Raw genomic sequence first — 25216 nt, 5'->3', positions numbered from 1 at the left:
ATTTTTTTATATTAAATATCTGAAATTCCAAAGCCAGAGAAGAAATCGATTTTCCTGAATAACAGGCATGAAAATGCCTGTCTCAGCATTTCATTTGAACTCAGCTCCCAAGTTTGGAGGCAGTATTTCGACTCGTTCTCACGGCCGAATTCGTTTCTGGTGGGCATGCAACGCGTCGGACGGCCGCGTCGCGCGGGTTGCCTGCCGGCGGCCGCCGCAGGAGTTCTTTCTGCACGGAACACGGAACGGAATCGGTGGCTGACCGACCGATTGTTAGCCCGGCTGCCCGGGTAACACACTCACGTATGGGCACACACCGTGTTGGACTGAAAGTCAGTCGGGCGGACTCGGCGCTTCGTGAGCCACCTTCTCTGCGACGTACGCCATGGATGACTCGCCGATCGACCCGCTGCAGCCGACCAACGTCTTCTGTCGACGCCCGCAACAAGGTGAAGTCCGAATTCGCTTCCTTTCGCACCACTTGCCACGCGTGTATGCCGGAGAGTACTTATGGATTCTCCCTCTTCAAAATGATATTGATTAGCGATGAATTTGTTCAAGCACCAGGCGCGTTTTCAAGCGTTTTCTATTCGTGCCGTGTTACTTCCTCTGCAGGTGTTGAAGTGCTTTCCTTAAAAGAGCAGAGTGCACGGGTGAAGAAGAGTGTTAAGGGCACCCTAATAATGAAATTTGTCCCCATTTTGTAAGGAAAGCAGATTTTAGGGATGGATTAGTGACTATAATAAGCTTTTGTTGGAATTAAATTATAGATGATTATTGCCAACAAAACTAAATCAAATTTGTTTTATTTGCACATGTGAAAATCGGTTATACTATTTTGAGACATATTTTGTCATTTTTTATTTCTTGGGAGCTTTGGGAGCAAAAAAGCAGCTAATCTTGAACGTTTTAAATATAAATATGTTATTCATTTTAAATAAAATGTTATGAAATAAAGCCATCTAAATAGACCCAAAACCATAAATATAAAAATTTTTGCAAAAAAACATCTAAAATTCACAGTCTTAGTTACTAGCCTAGACCTAAGGTAATATTCTGACAATTTTGGACGTTTTTGCAACTTTTGAAAGCCCTCATGAGTGCCTAAGCGTAATTGTAAACTTATATGAGTAAATTTTAGAAATGCGTGCGTTTCTGTTTAGGAACAAATCCATTACAAACTTAGAAAACAATATTTCTTATTTTTCTAAAAAAATTTTACCTTCAAATCTCATACTGTAACTATCTGAAAAGCAGAAAATGCACTGCATTAAACTTCTCTTGACCTCCCCTAATACACTGAAGGGTTTAAAGAGTGCTCAACCCAATCCCACTTCCCCTTTCCCTGCTAAATTAAAAATAAACACCTTTACTCAAAACTAGAAAATAAAATCTTCTAACTTATTAACTAGAAAATAAATTATGTCATTCAATCTTCCCTCCATAATCACCCCCTGTTAGAAGGAAGGCAGTGTAAATTTTTCATTTCATAATCAGTGCAAAAGTGCCTAAAATTTCGCATGCCAAAATATTTGCTTTATAATCAAGGAGTTAGAATTATGGTGATGAAAGAGTGGTGGTGAGCACTCCTCACTTATAATTGAAAGAGGCCAAGATGACTTTAACGGTATGGGGGTTTTGCGGTTATGTCGATTTGAACCATTCATTTGGCAGATAAAATTGCAAATGCAGAATAATTATTTGTTTAAAATTTACATATGGAAACTTCACATGGATGGATACTCGAACAAGTCGTTGGAAAGTTACTTAATCCCTGATCTGGGTTGAATAAGGAATATTTAGAATTCACAATTATTAGCAATGTTTAATATGCACAGGAAAATTTTGATCTCTAATAGAGCAGCAAATTCTTGAAACAATAAACTTTCAACTCAATGTTTTGTATACAATCACAAAATGTAGATAGTTTCCAAGATAAATACAATACTCCTGAAACATGTAAAACTGCTGTTTTTATCTGAGCACGATATGATGTTTGATTAGAGCCATTAGAGCATGTTTAATTTAAAGTTATGATCCTCCCAAAAGATAGAATTTTAAAAATGCACATGACGCAGTAACAAGCGGCAACTCTGCTAATTCTAATTAGCTCTCGCACGCGCGGTCAGGCAGGCGTGTAACTTTTAATTTCATTTCGGTAATAAAATTCAAACAGAGAGTTGCTATGCGAATTGCCGGGAATTTCGGGCGTTTGCGTTAACGAGCGTGGGATGACAAAAATGGAGGTGCAGAGCAAAAATGGTGGGAATAGGTTGATGAGGCGAGGCCCTCGGGGACTGCTGCTGCGGGGCCGCTGCTTTGCATTCAGACCGTAACGCCCGAGAAGCTCTTATTCCGCCTGATAATTAACTTAATCACATTTAATATATTCATAAAAAGCCATCCGCGCGCGCTGCGCTTCGCACAGAGTGGAAGGAATTAAAATTCAAAAGGGAAAATCTGATGGTCGCGCTGTGCTCGTGTGTGTGTGCGTGGCCATTTTTATTCCAAACACACGCTCTCTCACACACAGCACCATCATGACGAGAGCGCGAGATTTTTTATTTTTTTTCGCCTGCCAGCGTCTAGATTTAAATATAAATGGAATGGACCGGCACGCGTTTGTTTGTGCGAAAGCTTGATTTCAAATTGAGCCGCTGCCGACCATTCAATTCCGGCTCGTGACAATGCAGCCTTTTTCACGCAAGTTGTGCTATCTTTATCCGTTTAATGTTAATTCAGTTATTTTTACTGCTTTTCCGTGACAAAAGCGCACCATGAATTTTTAAGCCATATCGTTTTTTACCAGTCTACGCCACAGGTTTTCAAGCTAAAGTAAACTTTTGTAAAAAAAAGGTTTCTAAATATTATTTTATAGAAAATAGGAAACTTCTACTAACATATTGCATTGTATGCAATATTTAGTTTTCAGATTTCCTTTCTTCATATGTTCAGCCTCACTGACTCTAAGCCTGTGTTTTTTCGTAGCAATAATCGTTATTTGTGGTGAAATGGAAGTGACATTCCAGCGGCCAATCAAGGCCTTTTAAACTGACGTAGATAAAAGAACGCTCCTCCGTCTTAATAGAACAAGAGACAGCGGAGGATATTGTGCTTTCTTTGATGGCACAAATGAGAATGGAGCGGAGAAAAAAAGCAGCTGCTGCAATAAATAGGAAAATAACAAGCTTTGTTCTGAGTTCTGAAGTCTGAAGCATTTCTTTTTGCAGCAGAAAATCTCCAAATCAAAACCAACCACTGCTTGTTTTTTAGGACGCATACAAAAAATATTTTTCCTGTACTCTTCATTTAAATAATAAGTTCACGATGAAGAAATTGTGGTATGCCAACTTCAATACAAATAATAATTAATGATCACTGCAGCATATTTCAATATTTTCCAGGCATATATTGTTTTTGTGACAAGTTAGGCTTTGAAATTTTAGTTTAAAGCAATTTAGCGATTTTAGCTAAGATCACCACTTCAGCATTTTTAATTTGATGGTGTGGTATGATTAAATGATATGTAGCTCTAAAAGAGCATAAATCATCATTAGATTTAACTTGTAATTTGTTTTTATTTTGAATTAATTCTATAATCAACGCACAAGATCATATTTTCATGTCAATTTTTAACATTCTCGAGAGGCACATTGTCCAGTTACACACATATTTTCGCAAAATAAAAATTGGTTAAAATTTTCTATCCTAATCTTTATGTTACATTTTTTATCTAAAAATTATTTTCAACCTAGAAGAAAATAAAACAAAGTTAAATGTTTCAACTAAATTATTAATTAAGAAAATAAACTGAGAGAAATTTTGGTTGAAATTCGAAAAATTAGGAAAATTAATCAGCTGCTGTTTTAGATACAAACGCATATCGTTTATAAGAAAATCATCAACAGGGCAGGTGTGCTTTCTTTTGAGCGGTCGGTTCAAAGGATTTCGCTGGAGAGCAAACTTTGATGCTCATGCAGTGCACGGCGGGCAGGTAGGAAAGCGTCTGAACAATTAGGGCACATCAAAAGCAGGGAATTTTTAAATTAAGAACGCGCGAACGAGAGTGAGGGCATATAAATTACTTCGCGAGAGGAGAGATGTTTGCGAAAAGATAAAATTTGTGAATTAATTATACCTGCGAGAGCGCTAGGAGAGAGAGCAGCTTTTCTTTTCTGCTCCCCCGACTTGTTCCTCTTCTCTCGCTCGCTCTGGCTCTTTTCAAGCTTCAAGTTGGAAAGGTGTTGGTTCTCAATTTTGCAGACAATGCCGAGGGAGCGAGAAGAAATTGCGCGCGCGCCAGATGCAAACGACGTCTCGCGTGGCACTTGAATTTACGACCGCCGCGCATTCTCTGCAATATCTTCCGCACTTTTAACAAAAGGACGCGAACGCTCTCTCTCGCTCCGACACTGCAAGCGGCGGCGACAATCCCAGACGTGTGCCAACAAACACTAAATGTGCGTATCATTCATACACAATGCGCCGCCCGACTTTTCTATTTGCAAGTCCCTCGCCGCCAACGCCGCCGCGGCAGATTTAATATCGGAGCAAAATAATTCAAACTTCCACCACTTAGCCCCCTGCCAGACGCTGCTTCACGCCCTAGACTGGGGAACAATATGCCGCTGAAAATGGCAAAAAATTTCGCATGAGAAAAAATAGGCTTCGGTCGTTACACAAAAACCTGTCAGCCATTTTTTCGGGTGAAAGGAAAACGTCGTATTCTTGATTTTTTGGTATTTCTAAGGCAAACCTAAGTGCACGATGACAGACATTGGAATTTATTGTTTTCTGACAGTTGACAATTTTTTAAATTAAAACTGGGACGTTCGTGCAACTCATATGGACTTTAAAATAATTTGAAACTGCCTATACTCACTGAAATCTGAGGCAGCATCTAAAACTATCTACTGTGGCGAGAAAGCCATTTTCTAAATTCAACCGTTCGAATTTAAAGGTTTAGTACGCATAAGAATAAATGGTTTTGTCAGAATTTTCAACCCAGACAAACACGGTGTTATCGAGCCTATCCATGATTTTTACAGTATATGGCAAGATTCGCGTGACGCGCAGGAATTGTGTCGGCTGGGGTAAGCTGCTTTGAAATGAACAAATAGAAATTTGATGAAGAATCAAGTTTTCAACAATATTGTGACACATCAGAAAAATACACTTACGAAACTCGTAAATAAAGTAAAGAGAACTCTCAGCTGCCAACATTTCAATGTCATCTTGGACCTGACTAGCGGAAGCCAATTAAAAAAAAACTAAGTGATAAATGATTTTTTTTAGATTTAGTTGCAAATAATTATTTTTTGTAACTAATTTTTTACTTCAGCACTGCTTCAGTAGCACATACTTGTTGAAACGTCGTTGAAACGTGCAGACGTAAAAACCGAGGAAATCTGTAAGTTCATAAATGTAAAAATTAGTCTAGATTGATTGTTTTTAATTGGTCGTGAATTTTTGGCATTCAAGGTACTTAAACAATTTTACAGCCCTTAATATAATTAATATTTTGAGTTTAAAGCAAAAGCTATATTGTTATACATATTAAGAGAATGTACATTGGAAAAAATAATTATCCAAACTAATGAAACCTGTGAAACTTCTAAAAATATTACAACTGGCTAAAGATAAAAATTTGCTTACATAATGTCACTGCAAGTCGTTTTTTATGTAGCTAACATTTTTTGCCCTTACGTGATATTCCATTGGCAGTATTTCTAACAAAATGGCCGATAAAATGGATTCCTAAAACGAAAGTGGCTCGATTTGGACGGTGGCACATGTTGACGCCGAGTGCGACAAAAAGTGAATTAAAAGCAGCGCTATTCCGAAATGGCGCAGGCCGTAAACACGATTTGCAGAAGGAAGAAAGAATGTCAGCGGCACCTGCGCTCGTGTGCCGGCCCTTTCCATCCATTATCTTTATTTCTGCTGTAGCAATTTGTAGCATTCGGCTATAATAAGAGCGAAAACACTGGTCGGATGGGATGGGCCGGAGATTTGTGAGGTGGCAGGTGCAGGCAGACAAAGTGCCCCTAACGCCCCAATTTACGACGTGTCCCAGGTGAAAAGGGCGCCAACCCTGGCCCACCTTTGCCCTTGCTTCCCACCGGGTTGCGCTGGATGGAAAGAAAGCGCGCGTTGAGCTAAAAGAGAGAGATAGCGGGCGCGCGGCAGTAAAGATGCAGCTCACGTACGCGCTTTTTCTTAAGGAAGAGAAGACGGAGCGGAGGCCCAAGCGGCTAAGGGGCGACGACAGCCGCCGCCGCCCCCGCTGCCTCTGCGGATAAGGGTGCGGTCCCGGAATGTGCCGCCGAGGAGAAAAAATTACAACGTTAATAAACAAAACTCATAAACTACCTGTCTCTCTCTCTCCGTCCCACCGACGTCTCTCAGCCGTAAAAAGTAGTTCTGTTTATTTTGCAAGGGGCGCGAGGCGAGATAATTCAAGAAGAGCAGCTTGATAAACTCGGGGGGCGAAAAAAGGAGAGTTTTGCACCCCTCCTGTGTGGCTGGGGCCCTTTTCGAGGCCCCCGAAATGCTGTCGCGTCGTCTCGGGAGGCTTCTAAAGCCAGAAATCTGAGTAGGGGAGAGCAAATGTCCTATCATTTAGATGCCAAGCAAATATTTTCCCAGTGTGAAATAGAGAGGGAACTGGAATTTCATATAGCTAATTACTCTAGATTGGTGCAAACTAAATGCATTTTGGATTTAAAGAAAATAGATGTAGCCATGCATGATAATGTATCTGGGCCACCAAAAGTATTTAAAGCATATAAAAATTATATTAGAAATTTTATTGAGTAGAAATGGTGAAATAATTTTAAAATGTAATTTTTGGGATGGTTTATCCAATTAAGATATAGGCTCCTCTGCTTTGGCTGCAGTCAGCAACAACATGGTACAAAATGCTCAATGTATGAGCTATGTTCCGTTAAGAGGCACCGCTTAGACTAAAATAATTCAAGAAATTACAATTATTCATGATCAGGAAACACCGTTTCATATAATTTGATGTCAATGAAAGACAATTAATTGAGGATTGTGAGAGGAAAAATGAAATAACAAACTCTCGTACCGTGGTGGCTATTTCGAACCGCAGTTCATTGTCTTTTAATCAAAACTTAATCATAAAAGTTCAAAGTTTAAATTAAAATCTTTTGCGAAAATTTCAGGTATGATAGCACTCTTTTATTCTGTATTAAGAAAAAAAATCAGATTTGGTCATGAATATCTTGCGTTTTTTAGGAGTCTCGTGCACTTTCTTGATGCCAGTGCCTAGTTTTGCGTCTGGTCTACAATCTTCTCCATTCTCCGCTTCGCTCTCTTTTGAATACCTTCAGGCGAACAAATGACACCTATTCTCGGTGGATTTTTCCTCATCTGGCATAAATTACCTCCGAGAATGGTTTCAATTTGAAAATATGCCTCTTTTACAGCCTCGCCGGGCAATTTTGACTTACGAGAAGTTATTTTCACGTGCGCGCGGCTAACATTATCGGCGCGCCATTTACGAGCGCCGACGTTGCAAATGAATAAAGACGAACGGCGCTTTTTATTAGTATAGAAAGTGGCATTGTGCGCGCGGAGAAATATTGAAATTTTTGTGCACCTGACTGCGGCGGCGGTGGCGGGCGCGGCGGGCAAAAGGCAGAGCCAGGTGGATTTGCATGGAAATTGGCAGCACGTTCTCGAGATTTACGACCGCAATTTCCAGGATAAACTGCTGCACTCGCGATGAATAGAGCAAGCAGCCGCCATGCTTCTGCCTCAAGAAAATGCGTGCGCGCGCCTCCAGATAAATATTCCGCCCCCCAACTTTGCATGCTCTGCTCCTGCTTTTTATATTCTTCTCATAATGGTAGAAAAAAGCAAGGTACATCGTGGAAAAGTTCTGAATAGAGTTAGAGGATGGCTCCAGTTTTAACAAACAAAAAAATGAGATTGTCCGGGTGTATGCTGAGGTAAAAATATAAATTTAATCTTTGCAAAAGAAACATGCCAAAATAGATGTAAGAAAACGGGATGGAAAGAAGTACAAAAGAACAAAGAATTACTCGCTAGTTCATTCCATTTTACCTTTTTCACGTCCATATTTCAAATGGCAAGTTCAATTTGGAATAAATTATCTCTATGAAAAAATATTAAAATCAAGCCGGACAGTCATAGATTCAACCGGAAGTGAAAAAAATCAATATCGTTGGGATTGAAAAATGACCAACTTTCGTTGAATGGAGAATGTCTATAAAAATCATCATTTGGATGGAAAATAGCTTCGAAATTCGATTTTAAAATAATCTCCATGTTACCTTTTTAAATGGCATAGTCAAATATTTTTTACTTAGTTTACTTCGTTGAGAAGTACAAATTTTTTTAAAAAACAAAAAACATGAAAGCGAACTTGCTCCTGGTACATAAGTACGTTTTTAGATTTCAGCTTATCCCAGATAGTTCCTGTCCTGAAATGGACAAAAAATTGTTGAGTTTTACTTTTCCTTTATTAAAAATTTGAATATTATCTGCTGTTTACTTCCAGTTTCTGATTTTCCTCAAGTTGTCCTAATTTTCAAACTATCAATAATAAATATAATTTGAAAAATCGATCACACGCTGTTTGCAACCCTTTCTATGAGGATTTTAATGCTTCGACTATTTTTCCACACTATTTTTTGGTATATTATCATCAAGAGTTTAATTCTGATCCGATTTAATCGAATGGCATTATTTCTTATTTCCCTAATTATAATGTAAAATTGAAGGGAATTATGTCGTCGAATAATATCGTTAAAATATGCTAACAACCAGAACCAAGCAGTTAATATGTTTACAATGAAAAACTTTAGAAATTTAGAACTATATTAATTACTTCAATTACTTGAACGCATGGTATGAAGGCATCATTCACTGTTTATAAAATTTGTACTGAATCACATTTTATTGCTAGTCGTATTTATAAACTGATTTTTAAAATCCCAAAATTTGCTATAAATCTAAAAATCTTAAAAACAAACTTTGCATAATAGATTTAGTTGAAAAATTATAAGAAAAAAATGTTAAGTTTTGTAATATATGTTCAAATGTAATAATTTACCAATTAAAATATTATTAACCTACTTGTTGTAACTCTTAACTTGTTATAACGTAAATAATTGTTATTAATTTAAGCTTTTTAATTTAAAATTTATGAAATGTAGGTCTAAAATTGAATTTTTAAATTTAATACATCAAGACTTAGTTATCATAAAACTTGCTCTGTTGAAATCAGCTTGGAGGTGCCGTTGGGAAATTGATTTATTTGTTGCGGTGTCAGTATAACAAGGCTCCTAATACTCGTTATGTCAGTAGTATAGCTCAGCTAGCTGGGGCCCCGCATAGCTTTTCATTAGAAAAAGACGACCTGGCTGACAACGCCCAAATAGAAATGCAATTTGAATGGGAAACAAAAGAGCGAATTAGACTCAGCTCGCTGGCTCATCGGGGCAGGCAGCGCAGGGAACAGACGTCTTGCCGCTCGCGTGTGTGCCGCGCGGAATACGCAAGCACGGGCGTGTGTGCAGTGCGCAGCTAACAAGCTACGTGCAGCGAAAGTCTAAAAGAGAGAGACCCTTTGAAGTTTATTTGGCGTCGGCAACGTGGTAAAGACTAACGCGCGCGCTCAAAGGAGCTAGACGCTGATTTGATTTGCCCGTCCGGCCTGCTAGATATGTCCCTGCTGCTTTTCCTGCCCGCCTGCCTGCCTGGCCGAAACGACACCGCCCTCGTTAGTCGTTAGGCCAAATCTGGCTTGTTTTTAAAAGGAAAAACACGGCTGGACGCGGAGAGATAGAGGAAAAACGCGTCTTGCACGATCCTCCCCAGGGGCGAAATTACTTCTCCTTCATTTCACAAGAAAGGCTCAAAGAGCACTGAGCTAACGATAATTATACACAGGCCAAAGGTAAAAAAACACGAGATGGAGAAACTCTGATCATTCATTTAAGGTTTCTAAATTGTTTTCTATTTGATTTGTTGAGGTAATGGAGACTGAGGATTAATTATCAATATGGAGTTTACTCTAGTATCAGTCACTGTCCATACTCATTCAAATCTCAAATTCGAACTATGCAACCTGCGCAGCACTAATGTAGGGCGGAGCAGTTTCTTGTTGTTCGATGAAAAATGCTTGTGCTCCAAGTGCGAACGACGGATCGAATATTCTTTCTCCCTTGAAGGCATTAACTTTTCGCAAGCCAAACAGAATCCTAGCTTTCTCGGACGTTTAGGACCGGTCCATTTTTTCCACCTTGACTGCCGCTTCGTTAGCTTGCGAGGTGCGCTCGAGGGAATTCGGCTGCTGCTGCTGCTTCTTCCGCTGGTGGTGGTGGTGGAGGAAGACGCCGCAGTTTTTTTTCTTGCCGGGCCCTTTTCAGCTCCCTGCGTACACCTAGTCTGCTCATTTATCGCATCAGTCTTGCCGGTCACGATGCGGCGCTGCCGACGATCGGTCCTTTCAATTGGTATTCAGCACCGGAAACACGAGAGCGGCGCGCAGGAAAAAAGTACTCGAGGGTTTCTCCTCAGGCTGCGATATTTCTGCTCCCGCGAATCGTCGTCCAATAAATAAGCAATGTCGAAAGTGAAAAATACTAATTGAAGAGAATTTTTCTCTCTGTTCCACGCGAGCGCTATTTCGATTTTCCACGTGCTGACTCAAGGCTTTTGCCCAATTTGCCGCCTTTGAGCTGTTTAGTATTGAAGCTTGCGCTCTGCTGACCAAGATCGAATCAACGCCGCCCTTTCATTACCGCTCTCGACAATCGCAATCAGAGCAAAAGAAAACACCTCGCCCGAGTTTTATTTGAGATTCAACAGTTTGAAAATTTCATCAGCGTCGAAAGTATGAAAAAGGCAAGGCGTGAAACTCGACGCTGCATGCTGTCCAAATTAAGTTTGCGGGAATTTTTGCGCCTAATCTCGTCATGTGTAGAGATAAAGAAGTTAAAGCATGTTTGTTGGGCCTTAGACAGCAATTTCATTACTCACTCTCTCTGTCATATCTTCGCAGACAGCGACGACAGCGAGAATGAGGGAGGCCTCGGCAACGTGAGCCGCATCGTGATGAGACCCGCCGGACATTCTGGAAAAGCCAAACGTGGACACCTGTGCTTCGATGCTTCCTTTGAAACCGGTGAATTTCAGTTTTCACGGCTAATTAATCACTTCCATCACTTCGATAGATTTATATTTAATTTATTTCTTCAAAGCCAAAAAATATTTTCCTTCCTACGAAAGAAATTCTGAATTTAATAAATATTACCGAGCGTAATTTGGAGCTAACGTCCATAAAATATTTTTCAATTACAGAGCAATAATTTTATTTCGTATTTTTACAGTAACTGTGGTAAACCAAAATCCGACATTGTTAATTAATTCATAATTATATTTTTTGTTCTTTAAGAGTAAAACACTCGAAACAAATAGGAAATATGTATTATTTGGTGTGTTTGTTTGCTCTGCAGTTGTCTCCATTTTCAGTGAAACTCGATATGATTGCAGGCAATTTGGGCCGCGTGGATCTTGTTTCTGAGTTTGAGTACGACTTGTTTATCCGGCCAGACACTTGTAACCCGCGACTCCGCCTCTGGTTCAATTTCACCGTCGACAACGTCCGTGCTGATCAGGTCATATTCTATGTCTTATGTCTCTCCGAAAATTTAGTGCACTGAAATACGTATTAATTATAATTGCTAAAAATATGAATACAAAATACAATTTGTTGCATTTATTTGGAATATTTTTCAATTCTTGAAGTGTATCTTTTCAAATAAATATGTTTTAATGTATTTTTAAGAAATTATTTTGTACAAATTGATGATTCTCGTCATGGTTTGTGTTACTAATTGAGTTTGAGAAGTATCAAATTCACTTTTACATAAATACTGGGGAAGCCGCTATTTTCATTATCGATGAGAAATTTGTAATTTTTCATTATTTCAGCTTCAAAGTTCATTGTAAAATTAAAGTGCCTTCTAGCCACTACTGCCGATATGTTTTAAACAAATCCCGCTCCATTATTTTTTTTGTTATTTTATTTCTTGTAAGAGGCAGCTGCTTAGTTTTCTTGCGTGCAGAGTTGGTGGCAGCATCGACTCAAGTTTGCCTATTCAGTACATAGTATGCTTAATGCTGCAGCATTAGAGGAGGTCGATTTTTTTAACTATAACCTGTGATTCAGACTCTAAATTTTTAAGACTGAAATATCTGCTGTCAAGTACAAGGCTGCTACAATTAAGTATTCCAATTAAAATTTTACAAAGCCTCCAATCCTATTAAGCATGTATTGATTGGATTAGGGTTATTTCAATAAAATTATTTAAAATCGATTCCCCTTTTATTTTTAACAATCAATTTATATTAATTAAAATATCACTAATTTTAATAAAATTTCAACGAATAATCCGTCCTATTTTCATTTCATGTATTATTTTTGAGAGGGAAATTGTTTCTCTGCCACTTGAGCCGACACAGCAACGTTTTCAATAAGCTGGAGAAAGAAAAAAGTGTGAGCGGCACCCGATGTCAAAGAAGCAAGCGAAGCCTTCTTAGACGCACAGGCAGCATCCGGCGTGTCCATTACGATTTAGGCGGCAAGACAAAGTTGGCCTCGGCAGCACACACACACACACGAGCCGAGGAAGGAAGAAAGAAAAATTGCGTTGCGGCCCTTTTCCGCGTGCGTCCATTTTTAGTCTCTCGGCGCACGTACGCCGAGAAAAAGGGAAAAGTTGTGCTTGGCGCGCAAATTTTGTGCATTTGCATTCGATCAAGACGCGACGGCCGCGCGCGCGAGAGAGAGCATTCCATATGTTTTATTAATGCACCACTCTTGCGGCAGCGGCAGAGAGACGAGCTTTTTATTCCTGAGACGCGTATGGATATGCACCCCCGCCCTCCCACCCGCCCGCCCGTCCCGTATGCTGTGTAGGAGAAAAAGCCGCCCTTTCAGCACAACCTTGTTGCGGCTTTGAGCCGAGCGATATACGTACTTACTCCCGACTCTCCGCCGTTAAATATGAAATGCACTCTTCTTCTTCTTCTTTCTCTCTTTATCGTCGTGCAGAGGCTTAAGCGCTTCCAGAAGTGGTGCGAACGGCCTGCCTTCTCGAGATAGAGGGATTTGAATAAGTTAATTGCCCTTTTTAAACTGTAATTATGCAAAACAAGCACTGATCTTGTCGAGATGACCGATTTACTCCGCTGCTGTTCCGTGAGATGCTTCTGCTTTTGTTTCGCAGAGGGTGATCTTCAACATCGTCAACCTGAGCAAAAGCAGGAATCTGTTCAGGGATGGCATGACGCCTATAATCAAGTCAACCAGCAGACCAAAATGGTGAGAGTGCTCAAAATTTATTACAATGAAAAACAAATATTTTAGTTTCAAAAATTGTAGCCCCAATTTTTTCAGCTTTAAATTTTGCAAAGGAAACTAGAAGCTGTGTAGTCTTTAAAAAATGAATAAGGATATAGTGAATGTTTTCTCCCCTTCGTTCGAATGAAATATTCACCTGGCAACCTGATTGATTCTCCAAAAGGAAATGCCAGTTTTGTTAAAATCTAATCAGAATTTTTTCTCTCTAAATCAGCAAATGTCAGTTTCAAATAAAATATTCCCCCGAGCACAAAGGGAAGCTAAAATTAACTTTTAAATTTTTAATACGATATAGGTCATAAATTTTTATAGGTCATCCAGGTCATAAAGTTCAGTGGCTGGCTAAAATAAATGTGCCCAGAATTGTTTATATGTTAAAATATTCCCATGGTAAAAAAATCAGTTTCTCCGAATTTTGTGACAAAATATTCTTCAAATATATTTATAAATCTTACATGAGTAATTAATTAATAATTTAATTGACTTGTGCAAACAAAATATATTCCAAAGTTACACAGTAGTTCATTCTAAAGTGCGGTGAAGCGTACGAGTTTGAGATGATTGGAAAGCGTTTTTCGCAGGCAGCGAATGCCGGGCACGCACGTCTACTACTACCGTTCGCCGGAACACCAGAACCACTATGTTCTGTCGTTCGCATTTGGCTTCGATCGCGAGGAGGATGTCTACCAATTCGCGCTGTGCTTTCCATACTCGTATTCACGCTGCCAGGCACATGCTGACGCGCTCGAAAGGCGCCACCTCACCTTCATGTGGCGAAAGCAGATTGCCACCAGCCTGGTAGGTACATTGTTGTCGTCCCTGACACCACCAAATGTAATTAAGCGCGACCAAACATACACATATAACACACGCCTTTGTCAACACACAAGACAGCTCCAAAAGCTTCGAGCTGTTCAGTTCACGCACAATCATTTTCCAGGCTGCTTGCTATTGAGATTTCTTCACAGTTTGTGCTCTGCAAGCGATTTCAATCAATGTAGAGTTTCAAAGGCAAGTTTCCTAGCCCGGTTAGGTTGGATGCCAAGAATCCAATTAAAGAAAATTAAATTTATTTCAAATTTGTATTTGATAGATTTAAATGAACAGTTAAATACCACGAGATTTAATTTTTAAATTGGTATACATGTTTAAATGGAGATTTCATTGGTGTCGGCAAAAATTTTACACTTAAATTTTGAGTTTCCATGAGAATTAATATGGTTTGCAATTTTTAGGGTTTTTTTATGAGCACCACACTGATTTTTTGGCATGTTGTTAAGTTTCGATAGTGTTGTCAAAATATTCAAGTTTGCCGGAAAATTTTAATGCAGTTTTTTCCGGAAAATCGGTTTAATCTGGAGAAACGGGTCTCTCGGCGTTCTATTATGGAGCCAATTTATGAACGCCTGACGGGCTTTGTTCTACCTGCAAGATCTGCACACCGTTGGAACAGCTAAGTCATGAGCATTCAAAATATGTGCATTATTTGCCTTAACTTAACCCTCCGCGCATCAAAAAGGTTCTCAGAAACGAGATTTTGGGCACACAATGGCAATGTCTGAGTGCCTTTTAATGGCTTCAAAAAGGTCGAATTGAACATAAATGAAAGTTCGCAACTTAGCCGTTCCAACGGTGAGCAGATCTTGTAGATCGAACCAATAAAACACATACAAATTTAATTATATCAATCATTGGAGGGCTACCCTGACACCAGGGATCGATTTCTTACCTGTTCTGATGGTCTTTTCTGACCTCAGGGTTGATCCAAGGTATTTTCCTCTAAATTTGACCGATTTGTGCAATTTTAATTTTTACATCACTCACCGGAACTCAAAAACCTTTTACTTTTCGTATTTTGAAACTAAAAATAACAAACCTCTTGATTGTTTCCTATAAAATAACTTTTTTTAAATAATAAAAAAGATTATTTTGAGAAATCATTCGAAAATTGAGCTTCCTTCACTTGGATCGTATATCACAAAGCAATGAAAAAAATTTGTAGCTGCTGTATTGGAAAATAATAAACCAGGTTTTTCCTCCTGAAAGCAACAACGGCGGATCGACATGTTAACTATCACGCACCCACACAATCTGCGCCCGCAAAGTCGGCAACGCGTCGTTTGCATCTTTAGCAGAATCCATCCCGGAGAGTCGCCAGCCTCGTTTGCCTGTCAAGGTTAGTAAAATGTCTACATATTTTTTATGAACTTTATTCTTTAGAAATTACGTAAGAGATTATCTGTTAAACATCTGAGCTCCGCGTGAAAGGAATAATCCTGACTTGCTCTCCGGGAAAATTTCAATTTCGAGAAGTTATCGTTCGTAACCTTTGATTAGAGCGATCTGGAATGTGTCAAAAGGCAGGATCGAGCTAGTAACTCAAGTTGCGATATTGCAGGCCTCATTGATTTCCTCGTGAGCTCGCATCCAATATCGTCGGCGCTACGAGAGCACATCGTTTTTCACATCGTGCCGATGCTCAATCCTGATGGCGTCTTCCTCGGCAACCAGAGGTGAGTTAGAAATTCAACGGCACACTGGCCACCGTCAGGATCATTTGGCGCTTACGAGAAAGAGAGAAATGAAAAAAACAAACCACGTACACACACGGACCAGTCCTCTTTGTCGTGCTGAGATACGCACACAAGAGAAAGAGAAATGGGGAACTATGATTTTTAAGAAGAGAATTCGTTCAAATTGACATTGAAAAATTCGTGATCATTATTTTATGGATGACTTCCGTTATGTTTGAATCATCAATTTAGCATTATGGCACATTTGACTATCGATAATTTTTGTGTTACAATGCTCATTTCTTGCTGAATGTGAGACATTAATAATTAAATTTCTATATTTATCATTTGGTTTTAACATACGTCATACTCCTTTTTGAGTGTTATTATGCCCTATAATTTTCGAGTTTTCAGCGGTTACTGTTACTGCTGACGCTGACAAAGAACCAAGTGCCTGCATTCGGGATAAAATTGCGTGAAAATAAATTGTCATAATTATATATTTCCATCGTAAGCATGGGGTAATTTTCATTGATATTTTTTCGGGAAAAGAAAAGCCGAATTTAATAATACCGATGCAGAAAATTAGAGAGCCTTTGAATTGTTTGGATCATTACATGCCTCAAAGTAAATCAGATACACAAAAAGTTTGATCATCTAAAGTACCCAACCCTATATTTTTTATCAATGTGGCATCTTTCCTAGCTGTTTTTTTTGCAGTTTTAGAACTCATTTCCTTTTCCCGGCATTGGGACAAATTCTTTTCGGACGAAGCTTGCATCCCCAGTGAGGGAATGAGTTGAAGGAAGAACGAGAACAAAATCAATGCTGAGGAAAGACGTGCTGTCAACGCAGCTAACAAGACAGGCGGCGTCCTGCCTCAGCAATAAAGTCGCGCACGCACATACACACACACAGAGTCAGCACACGCATGCAGAGAGGAAAGTCGTCTTTTCGGGGCTTTCGAGAGTGTTATTTATTGCGAGCATGTATGTATTCATGCAAAATGCGATCACTCGCCATTGATTTTCTGGTTGAGGAAGGTGGCTTTGTTGTCGTGCTTGAGTCCCTCGCAGATGAAGTAGCGCTGGTAGTTGCAGCTGGTGGCGCGTAGTCGGCCGATGAACAGGCTGACGCACGACGACTGCTCCTGCTCGCCCGGCGGCGCCTCAGGGTAGCCCGTGATCCACAGCTCGCTCTCGATCTTCTGTCCGTCACGCCAGTGGAATTGGCCCCGCTCGTGCCCGATGTCGCTTGCCGACGTCCAGTAGGACACCATGACTGCAACAGACACACAAGCACGCACCGCTCTTATTTTCCGCCTTCGCAACACAGAGAAGAACGACGGACGTGACAGGCAGCAGCCATTATGTTGCCGATGGATCTAAAATGAGCATTCCAACCCTTCAGCCCTTCCCTTCCCTTCGCTCTACTCTTTTCTTGGGAGGGTTAATCTCGTGTTAGCGCATTTTGTTGGCAATCGACTAGAACGTTTTAATGTTTAAGCAATTTCTTTCCGAAAAATAATACAAGAAATATTTTTGCAAAAGTTAGAAAAATTGTCAGTGACTTTTCATGAGCTGATCCTTTCAAGGGAACGATTCGAAGCCAAAATTTATTGGACCTTTTTTAAACAGCAATGAGAAAAATTGTGACAAATTTGGCCACACAAAAACCTCAGGGGAAAATTATTTCTCGGTGATAAAGATTGGTCGAATAAAAGTTGATAAATAGATTTGAATGAACAATTCACTTCCAGCTTCGTGATTCTATTGTTTGTGAATGAAATGGAGTGTTCGAGGTTGGAAAAAGATGTGTCATGCTGCTCAATTGGACAACTTACACTCCTTGGAGGCGTCTGCGATCTGCCAAATTGCCCTCATTTCGCTGGCACGCTCGAAACTGACCAGCTCCATGCCGTGCGTTTTGCAGAACCATTTGGCACCGTACCAGTCCGTCTGGAAAAAGGAGACAAAAATCAATACTTCTTGTTTCGAGCACGTCTTGAGTGTTTCTTACCATGTTCTCGCTGATGTAGTACTTTCCGTAACGAACCTTCATCAAAGCGAGTTTCTCTGCAACAGATGATTTTTTATCGGGCATTATTTACTTGAAAACTCTCTTAAAGGGGTATTTGTTTGCTTTCTCCATTATTTCCCGGCAATGGCATCTTTTGATTAAGATGGATCTCAACCTTACTCAAGGAGAATGGAGACTTTTTCAAAATTTTACAGTAAATTTTATATTTGAATTAATGGCAAATTGGCTGAGACGTAAATATTTGTAGAGTATTTATTTTTCAATTAATTGGTTTTAATATGGAATCCCTAAAAAATCACTGGGTCACGGTTAAAAAAATTAAAAATAAGTCCATTACTTAACAAAATTACGTTTTAGCCAACTGTTCATTAATTCAAACAAAAAATTCACTGTGACCAAAAAGGCAATTTGTTTTAATTTCAAGTCAAAACATTCTTTCGAATGAGATGGTTCCCTGTTTTGTCTAACATGAAAAGTCGGTCTATATTTTGCGAACTTAGCACTCACTGTAGCCTAAGCAGTCGAAATCCAGAGGCTCGCGGGGAATGAGGCTGGTGTTGTCCATGGATTGGTTATTCATGTTCTGCTCCATCGTGCTGAGGCGGTATTGCACAATCTGCAAACATCACAATTGCGGTTCGGTGCGTTCTTTCCGATCGATCTTGTTGCAAGTACCTCTGTAATCAGGTCCAAGCTCTTTGCAATCCTCCGCTCCACCTGGTCCGCTTTCAGGTAAAACTTCTCCACCATAAACATCGCGATCCCGTTGTACTGCGAAAACAAAGGAAACGTATAAATATTCCAACACGTCATATAATCGGATAAAGGGCTGAAAATTTTCCTCCTGCTGGTGAGCTCGAGAGGCTGCTCGACCGCACTTGTCCACCCTCGTTCCCTAAATTGAGGTGCCCTTGTCTTTTGAAATTCGACACTCAGGACAGGTGGCAAGCATCGGCATCCCGCATTCCATGCCTTCATCGCAGCATTGTATTTGCATTCCTACTTGCGTTTGACGGTATCAACCGTTTTTGTTCGACTGCGCCCTAAATGGAAAAACAACTCGAGGCTCAGGGGAATATTTGAAAAGGAAAAATAACAATTTTGTAGGTGAAATGTCACGGGTCAGAGGGCAAAATTGGCACGTGGTCAAGTAAACTCAACAAAATTTACACCAGGAATCAATATTTTCTAGAAGTTTGCATAATACAATTTTTTGACAAAATGTTCGTTTTTTTGAGCGTATACTGGAAAATTTTGGAAACCTCAGTATCTCTTCTCCCCGTAAAGCAATTTATAAAATAAGGTGCGTGCTTTGGATTCCTCTCACCGAGCCCGATCTTACTAACATCAAAGATGACCAAAGTCAAGGTCAAATATCACTTCTGTTAAAATTTAAACAAATTTGATGAGCTCAGGATTTTAGAATTTTGAAAAGTGCCTATGAATTGTCACATGACACGCGCAAACTTGTGTGAAATTTTAAAGATGCTTCATTTTTTAGTTTTAAAAATTCCACATCAAACTCAAAACTAAAAAACACAAATATATCGTCTTTTTCGTGTTTTTTGTTCTGTCAACTTCAAATATCAAACATCAAATATAGAATTGCAAAAACTGAACACCATTAGACTCGTCTCAACCTCTCCTGACCATCTGAAGGGTTTGAGGGGTGCTTTCTACTCACTCCTTTTAACCTCCCTCCAATAATTTTAATAGAAAACGTTTTCTGCTAAGCTTAATTTCTCAAGGCTAAAAATTATTTTAATTATTCAATGTTTTCCTCCAACCAGTGACATTTTGTCTGCAGACTTTTCTACTTGCTGGTAGTTTGAAATTTTAACGGCTCATCTTCATATTTTAAAAACTCATTTTTGTGAATTTCTCACCTAGGGAAAGCATTTTGCGTGCAAAGATGAGTGTATTATATTAGGTTTTAGGAATGATATAGAATTAATGTTGATTTGATTTGCTCTGTTTTTAAGGTTTTAAAATTGTATGAATTATTTTATGGGGAGACCCCCACGATAAACCCAGAGCTTTGTTTTGCTTGAAACACAACTCACTTTGAGCAAGTTCTCCTCGGCCTGCGCCTCGATCCTTTTAAGCCTCTGCTCCATTCTCTCCTGCACTTGGTCAGCGATTTGCATGGCCGCCGACTTGACCGCCTGCGCCGAGAATTAGCTAAGATTTTCGTTTTGCCGGGAGAGGGGAAAATGGATAATACCGCGTCGATGACCGACTGCGAATCCTCGAGGGAGTTGCGCAGCACGTCCCTGATGATGCCAGCGATGTCCTCCGTCACGGCTACGGCAGGCGTCGTCTCGGAAACGGCACTGGTAGCGGCGTCAACTTTTTTTTCAACAACTTCCACGGTTCGAGTCGCTTCATTTTCGACCGGAGCCGCTGCAGTGGCTTCCTCAGTCTCGAGAGCATCGTTTGTCTGCTCCTGTTTGCACCAACAAACTCCTTCAAAGTTTGCAGAATGCTCAGCAGCACCAGAAGTAGAAAATGGGGGATAGAAAAGAGATATTTTCATAACATTCAGCGAGGGAGAAACTCTCGGTTCTCTGCTGAAAAAGTTAAACACACTACTTCCATGGTTTTTTCCTATCGTAGTTTTAAAAACTATAAAGAGGTCCTTGAGCGAAGCAACTTATGAAATGTCTTCAAAATGTTTATCCAAGAATAAAAGTTCAAGATGTTGAGCAAAAATTATTATTTCTTTTTTGTGAGATGAGTGCACAAGAAAAATTCAATTACACGGATAAAACGAAATTTAATTACATCAGTTAGGCTGGGAATTTTAGACAATTTTTAAACGAGATCAAAAGACGACTTTTTCAAAAACCGATTTGAAGATTTAAGAATGCTTTTTTCTTTTATTTTCCTAGCGAACTTCTCGCCAGTATTATCATATTTAAATTGTATTGTCGAAATTACAATATTTTTCTTAGACAATTTTTCAAACAAGAACATTTTCTCCGTCCAAAGCTCCTAGCTCGTTAGAAAATTCAGCTCTACAAGATCAAAAGATTTGTACTAAAAATTTAAATCATGTACATAAAAAATGGTCAAACTGAGTTAAACAATTTGTTTATAAACAAAGTTAAAAATAATCAAACATCCAGAAATTGTTATTAATTAGAAGCCCAGTTTTCGTGACCTCGCAATAAAAAAATTGAAAAATGGCTGAAGTAGTATAATCTTGATATTGAGCTGTCCAAAGTTTTAAAAAGGAATATTTTTAAAATTGGAAAACCTCCTGAAAAAAATACAATTTGTGCACAAAAATCTCACATGAAGCGACAACACCATATTATGGGTTTGCAGGGGTTTCACGATCGATTTAGACGATTTTAAATTGAGTTGAATATATTGTTTTGAACTCCAAATACGGTTTTAGAGTTTTAAAATGTGGCTCAAAATTCTTAAAATTAAGTGATTTGTTTGATTTGATATCTAAAATGACAGCAGAAAGACTGTCCTAAATCCCCGATCTCTAGAAATTTGGCTTTATTTGATACAAAAACGATTTATTTAAAATTGGTTTAGTTACGTAAGGGTTATCTTTGTATAAAATAAAATTGTAAAGTGATACAGCAATAATTTAGCATTGCAGTAGAGCGATAAATTAATGAAATGAAAATTAAGTGGGAGTGAAACATTCTCTCTCGAATGAACGTCTACTGTGCTTAAAGTAAATAAACTTTGAAGCACGGCATTTCTCGTGATTAAGCTGAGGGGCTGGGGTGAGGGAAAGATACCGACATTCGATCCTTACTCTGATGTAGCGGTAAACAACCTGTTCCTCACTCAGGGCGTAGGCCGAGGAAAAGCAAACGAGCAGAAGAAGAGCTGCCGGTTTCATGCCTGTCCGGTGAGTGAGCCAGATATATTTATCGAGAGAGGAAGGATGTGCTTGCTTGTGGTGTTGCCTCTTATGTAAATAATTGCACGCGCAAATTGCTCTGAAAGGGATCGTTCGAATCGCCTCCTCAATTGGCTTCAATTGACGCGCATTCCATTAACAAACAGGAAGGGTCGCTCGATCTGAAAGCCAATCTTGCGAAATCAAATTCCAGGCCGACCGAGTGCATCTTCGTTTATTTAATTCTTCGGTTTCAGGTCCAGCGTGATGGGATTCGACCTGAACCGCTCGTGGAATAAATGCTCACCTTTCGCGCAACCCGCTCTACACGCGCTGCTCAAAATGCTGCAAGATTTTGACAAGGACGAGGTTACTCTCAAAATATTTGGTTTATAAAGTCACATATTCAATTTAGATATATATTATTATTTATTATCTAAGCAATAGATTGGACAAAAAAGGCTGTGGAATATGTTCTGGAAGACTAAAGTGGTATTCAGTAATTAAAATATCTTTTTTTTTTCAGAATATTGCCTTACGAAGGATAGCTCCAAAAACTAAATTCATGGAAACTAATTGATTATGCTAAAACGACTATTTTGCGAATACTTATTTCGAATAGCTTTTGATGTTAAACGCAAAAGCCGCCTATTATTCCCAAGTGTATATAGAATCGAGTCTAATAGAAGGACAGACGACCAACTAGAAAATTATTTATGCAATTTCCAGAGCATCGATCTGGACTTTGTGATGGACATGCATGCGCACTCGAGTCTCCTGGGTGCATTTATTTACGGCAACACGTACGATGACGTGTACAGGCAAGCGATATATAGATATTTATGTATCTCCCTCTCGTCTCATCAATTTTCTTTCTTCAGACACGAGCGTCACGTTGTGTTCCAAAAACTGCTGGCGCAGAACGCGGAGGATTTCAGCCTGGCCAACACAATGTACAACCGCGACCCCAGCAAGCAGGGCTCAACTCGCCGGTGAGCGCATGTTTCCACAGCAATCAATCATCCTCGCATTTGAATTTTAAATCGTGGCCGAATCAATTTGCAGCCACTTTTGCTCCACACTGAAGGAGTCGGTCAACTGCTACACCCTCGAAGTTTCTCTCTTCGGCTTCCAGCGGCCAAACGAAACCACAATCACTCCCTACACTGAAGACGCGTGTATCCTTTAAAAAGTTTCTGAAGGTTTGATTTTTTGAAGTGCAAAATTTAAATAGTGAAGCTGCCTGGATATTCTGCCAAGAATTAAAACTCTAAATTTTGCTTGATTTGAGATCATGCATAGCTGCCATAGGAAAAGCAAATTTTGGAACTAAATATTAAATAAAAAATTGCTAACTCTAAGAAACCAAATTTTACGGTTTTGTATTGTTTAATTTTTTTATGAGACAATATTTTACTTGACTTTATAATTTAATAGAGCTGGTTTTCATGCACAGGATGTTTTTATTCTAAAGAAATTCTGATGTTTTACCAAGGAAATGATTCCAAAAATAGTTCCATAACTTTACAGCTCTCCCTGTATATAACCCTTTAATTCAATTAACTATTTGAACTTTCTTCAACGTTTTTCTCTGTACATGCTTCACATATACTTATCTTAGAATTCTCCATGAGATTTTTCTCTTGGAACTGGAAAATATACAAGCCAAGAACTCAACCCATTGAATAAATTGAATATGTAAAATATTTTCCTGAGAATAAATTATACTAGACTTCCGGCTGGGTCGCAACGTGGCGCGCACCTTTTACGACTACTACCGCAACGTGGGCGTCATCCCCTGCGGAGAAACGGTGGCCGCTGAAGTGTTCCCGATGCCCGTGGTGCCGCCGGTGGCCGCGGCGCCGCGGAAGCCTGCCTCTGTGGGCAGTTCCGCCCCGAGCTGCAACCCTGACTCGCAGCTGCAGCAGGGAGACGAGGGCCGCACCTCGTCGCACGTGTTGCAGCTGGCCGTGGAGAGCAGGCCGGCCGAGGCGGCCGGCCTTCCACAGCGGCCACTGGGCCGCCGCGTCGCCTGCCCTGACGGGCCGCAAGGCGTGCTAGCGGCGCCGCAGCCGCCGCCCAGCCTCACCATCATCGACTTCAACGAGCTGACGCGAGGCGGCCTCGATGTGGCCACCGGCCGCCGGGCAGCCAGGCCGCGTGATAGGGCTGCTCGCAGGTCCACCTCCGTTTCGCCGCACCGCCGATTCGCCTGCCGCAACAGGAGCAGCTCCCAGCACGTCTTTTCCAGGAAAAAACTGGCCTAATTTATATAAAAAAAGGAACAATCAGTCAAATTTTCCATTCACCTTTTTTCGTAATTTTAATATTGTAGCTCAAATTTTTGACAAGGTAATTATATTTTTTTGTAATCTTAATTTAATAATTTTGTTTAGAGTAATATATTTTCTTTCCATGTGTGATTGTTTTTTAATAATAAAGATATTATTTTGCTTCAATTGAAAGTTTTGACGTTCTCGTAATAGTAAATTTGTAAATCTTTGAATTTGTGATTGAATAAAATTTATAGCACTAAAATAAAGAAATAATCAAGATGGCAATATCCACATTTAAAAAAAAACTAAAGCCGAGTTCCTTCTTAGAAAGTGTTGTTTGAGAATTTTACAGAAATATAATTATGACACTGTATCGGTTCCCGATATAATGACTTTCTTTTGATATTTTATAGCACCTTGATTGCGGCCAGCGAAACGGCTTTTCCTGCTCCACGCATGGGATTATCCGAATTTTTAGATTATAAATTTATTCATTTAACATCAACGGTATACAATTAGACCATGTTTATTAAGATTTTTGTAAGTTTTAGTTTTTTAAATTTTCACATTAAAAAAACTCATAGAACCAAAAATAAAACATTCTTTATCTTTAGGAATGTATATATTTATGTTGGATTAAATTGTATCCTGATTGTTACACTGTAAGCAATCAATTAATCCGGATAGTTTTAATTAAGAGAACTGTTTGTTTCTTTAATACAAAAGGTGAAATTAAAAAAAAAATGGCAAAAGAGAATGAATCAAAATATGTACGATTGCAACTCCTTAACCTTGCGAGAGTTGTTATTAATTCCACTGACAATGAGTTTAGAAAAACCACCAGAACAGGTTAAAACTAAAACTCTTGCATCAGGGTTGCCCCCAAGCCTAAGTAATAATTAATTTGAAAATATATTTAGCAGTGTTCTTTCTACGCACCGTGCCGGCTTTGTGTTGGATTAATTCGTTCGGAATTATCTGCAATCGTTGGATCTACTAAAAGTAGTATGCAATGCAAAGCAACGAATTCATGCCATCACGATGTTCAGAAGAGAGATTATAAGCATGCCAGGGCTCTCCTTTTAATCTATATTTGCTC

At 39.4% G+C, this 25216-nt stretch overlaps 2 protein-coding genes across 2 annotated transcripts; one reads left to right on the top strand and one right to left on the bottom strand.

Annotated features, from left to right (window-relative positions):
• Positions 1-188: 188 nt before the first annotated feature.
• On the top strand, positions 189-24495 carry LOC135946444 (cytosolic carboxypeptidase 6). The gene is made up of 12 exons (XM_065494657.1): positions 189-449; positions 11057-11179; positions 11548-11672; positions 13287-13381; positions 14002-14218; positions 15467-15596; positions 15819-15933; positions 22099-22210; positions 22571-22662; positions 22723-22833; positions 22907-23019; positions 23573-24495. Exons 1-12 carry the CDS (start codon positions 386-388, stop codon positions 24106-24108), a joined length of 1833 nt encoding a protein of 610 aa, XP_065350729.1. The 5' UTR covers positions 189-385; the 3' UTR covers positions 24109-24495.
• LOC135946445 (uncharacterized) lies at positions 16885-21911 on the bottom strand. Its single transcript, XM_065494658.1, has 8 exons — positions 21755-21911; positions 20198-20419; positions 20037-20138; positions 18649-18744; positions 18481-18589; positions 17953-18008; positions 17777-17891; positions 16885-17214 (listed from the first exon to the last, which is right to left on the bottom strand). Exons 1-8 carry the CDS (start codon positions 21839-21841, stop codon positions 16946-16948), a joined length of 1056 nt encoding a protein of 351 aa, XP_065350730.1. The 5' UTR covers positions 21842-21911; the 3' UTR covers positions 16885-16945.
• Positions 24496-25216: the final 721 nt, after the last annotated feature.

The sequence above is a fragment of the Cloeon dipterum genome, chromosome X, assembly GCF_949628265.1.
Source record: "Cloeon dipterum chromosome X, ieCloDipt1.1, whole genome shotgun sequence".
NCBI classification, from domain to species: Eukaryota; Metazoa; Arthropoda; class Insecta; order Ephemeroptera; family Baetidae; genus Cloeon; species Cloeon dipterum.
The sequence above is the reverse complement of the archived record's forward strand: the minus strand, read 5'-3'. Positions and strand labels throughout refer to the sequence as shown.

What these genes read in the sequence shown, in the direction of transcription:
- LOC135946445 (XM_065494658.1), bottom strand. Translation starts at nt 21,841, where the DNA reads ATGAAACCGGCAGCTCTTCTTCTGCTCGTTTGCTTTTCCTCGGCCTAC. An exon ending in CGCAGTCGGTCATCGACGCG is followed by an intron (nt 20,139 to 20,197) that starts GTATTATCCATT and finishes TTCTCGGCGCAG; the next exon opens with GCGGTCAAGTCGGCGGCCAT. An exon ending in TTTCGACTGCTTAGGCTACA is followed by an intron (nt 18,009 to 18,480) that starts GTGAGTGCTAAG and finishes CATCTGTTGCAG; the next exon opens with AGAAACTCGCTTTGATGAAG.
- LOC135946444 (XM_065494657.1), top strand. Translation starts at nt 386, where the DNA reads ATGGATGACTCGCCGATCGACCCGCTGCAGCCGACCAACGTCTTCTGT. An exon ending in TCAACCAGCAGACCAAAATG is followed by an intron (nt 13,382 to 14,001) that starts GTGAGAGTGCTC and finishes CGTTTTTCGCAG; the next exon opens with GCAGCGAATGCCGGGCACGC. An exon ending in AAGATTTTGACAAGGACGAG is followed by an intron (nt 22,211 to 22,570) that starts GTTACTCTCAAA and finishes TGCAATTTCCAG; the next exon opens with AGCATCGATCTGGACTTTGT.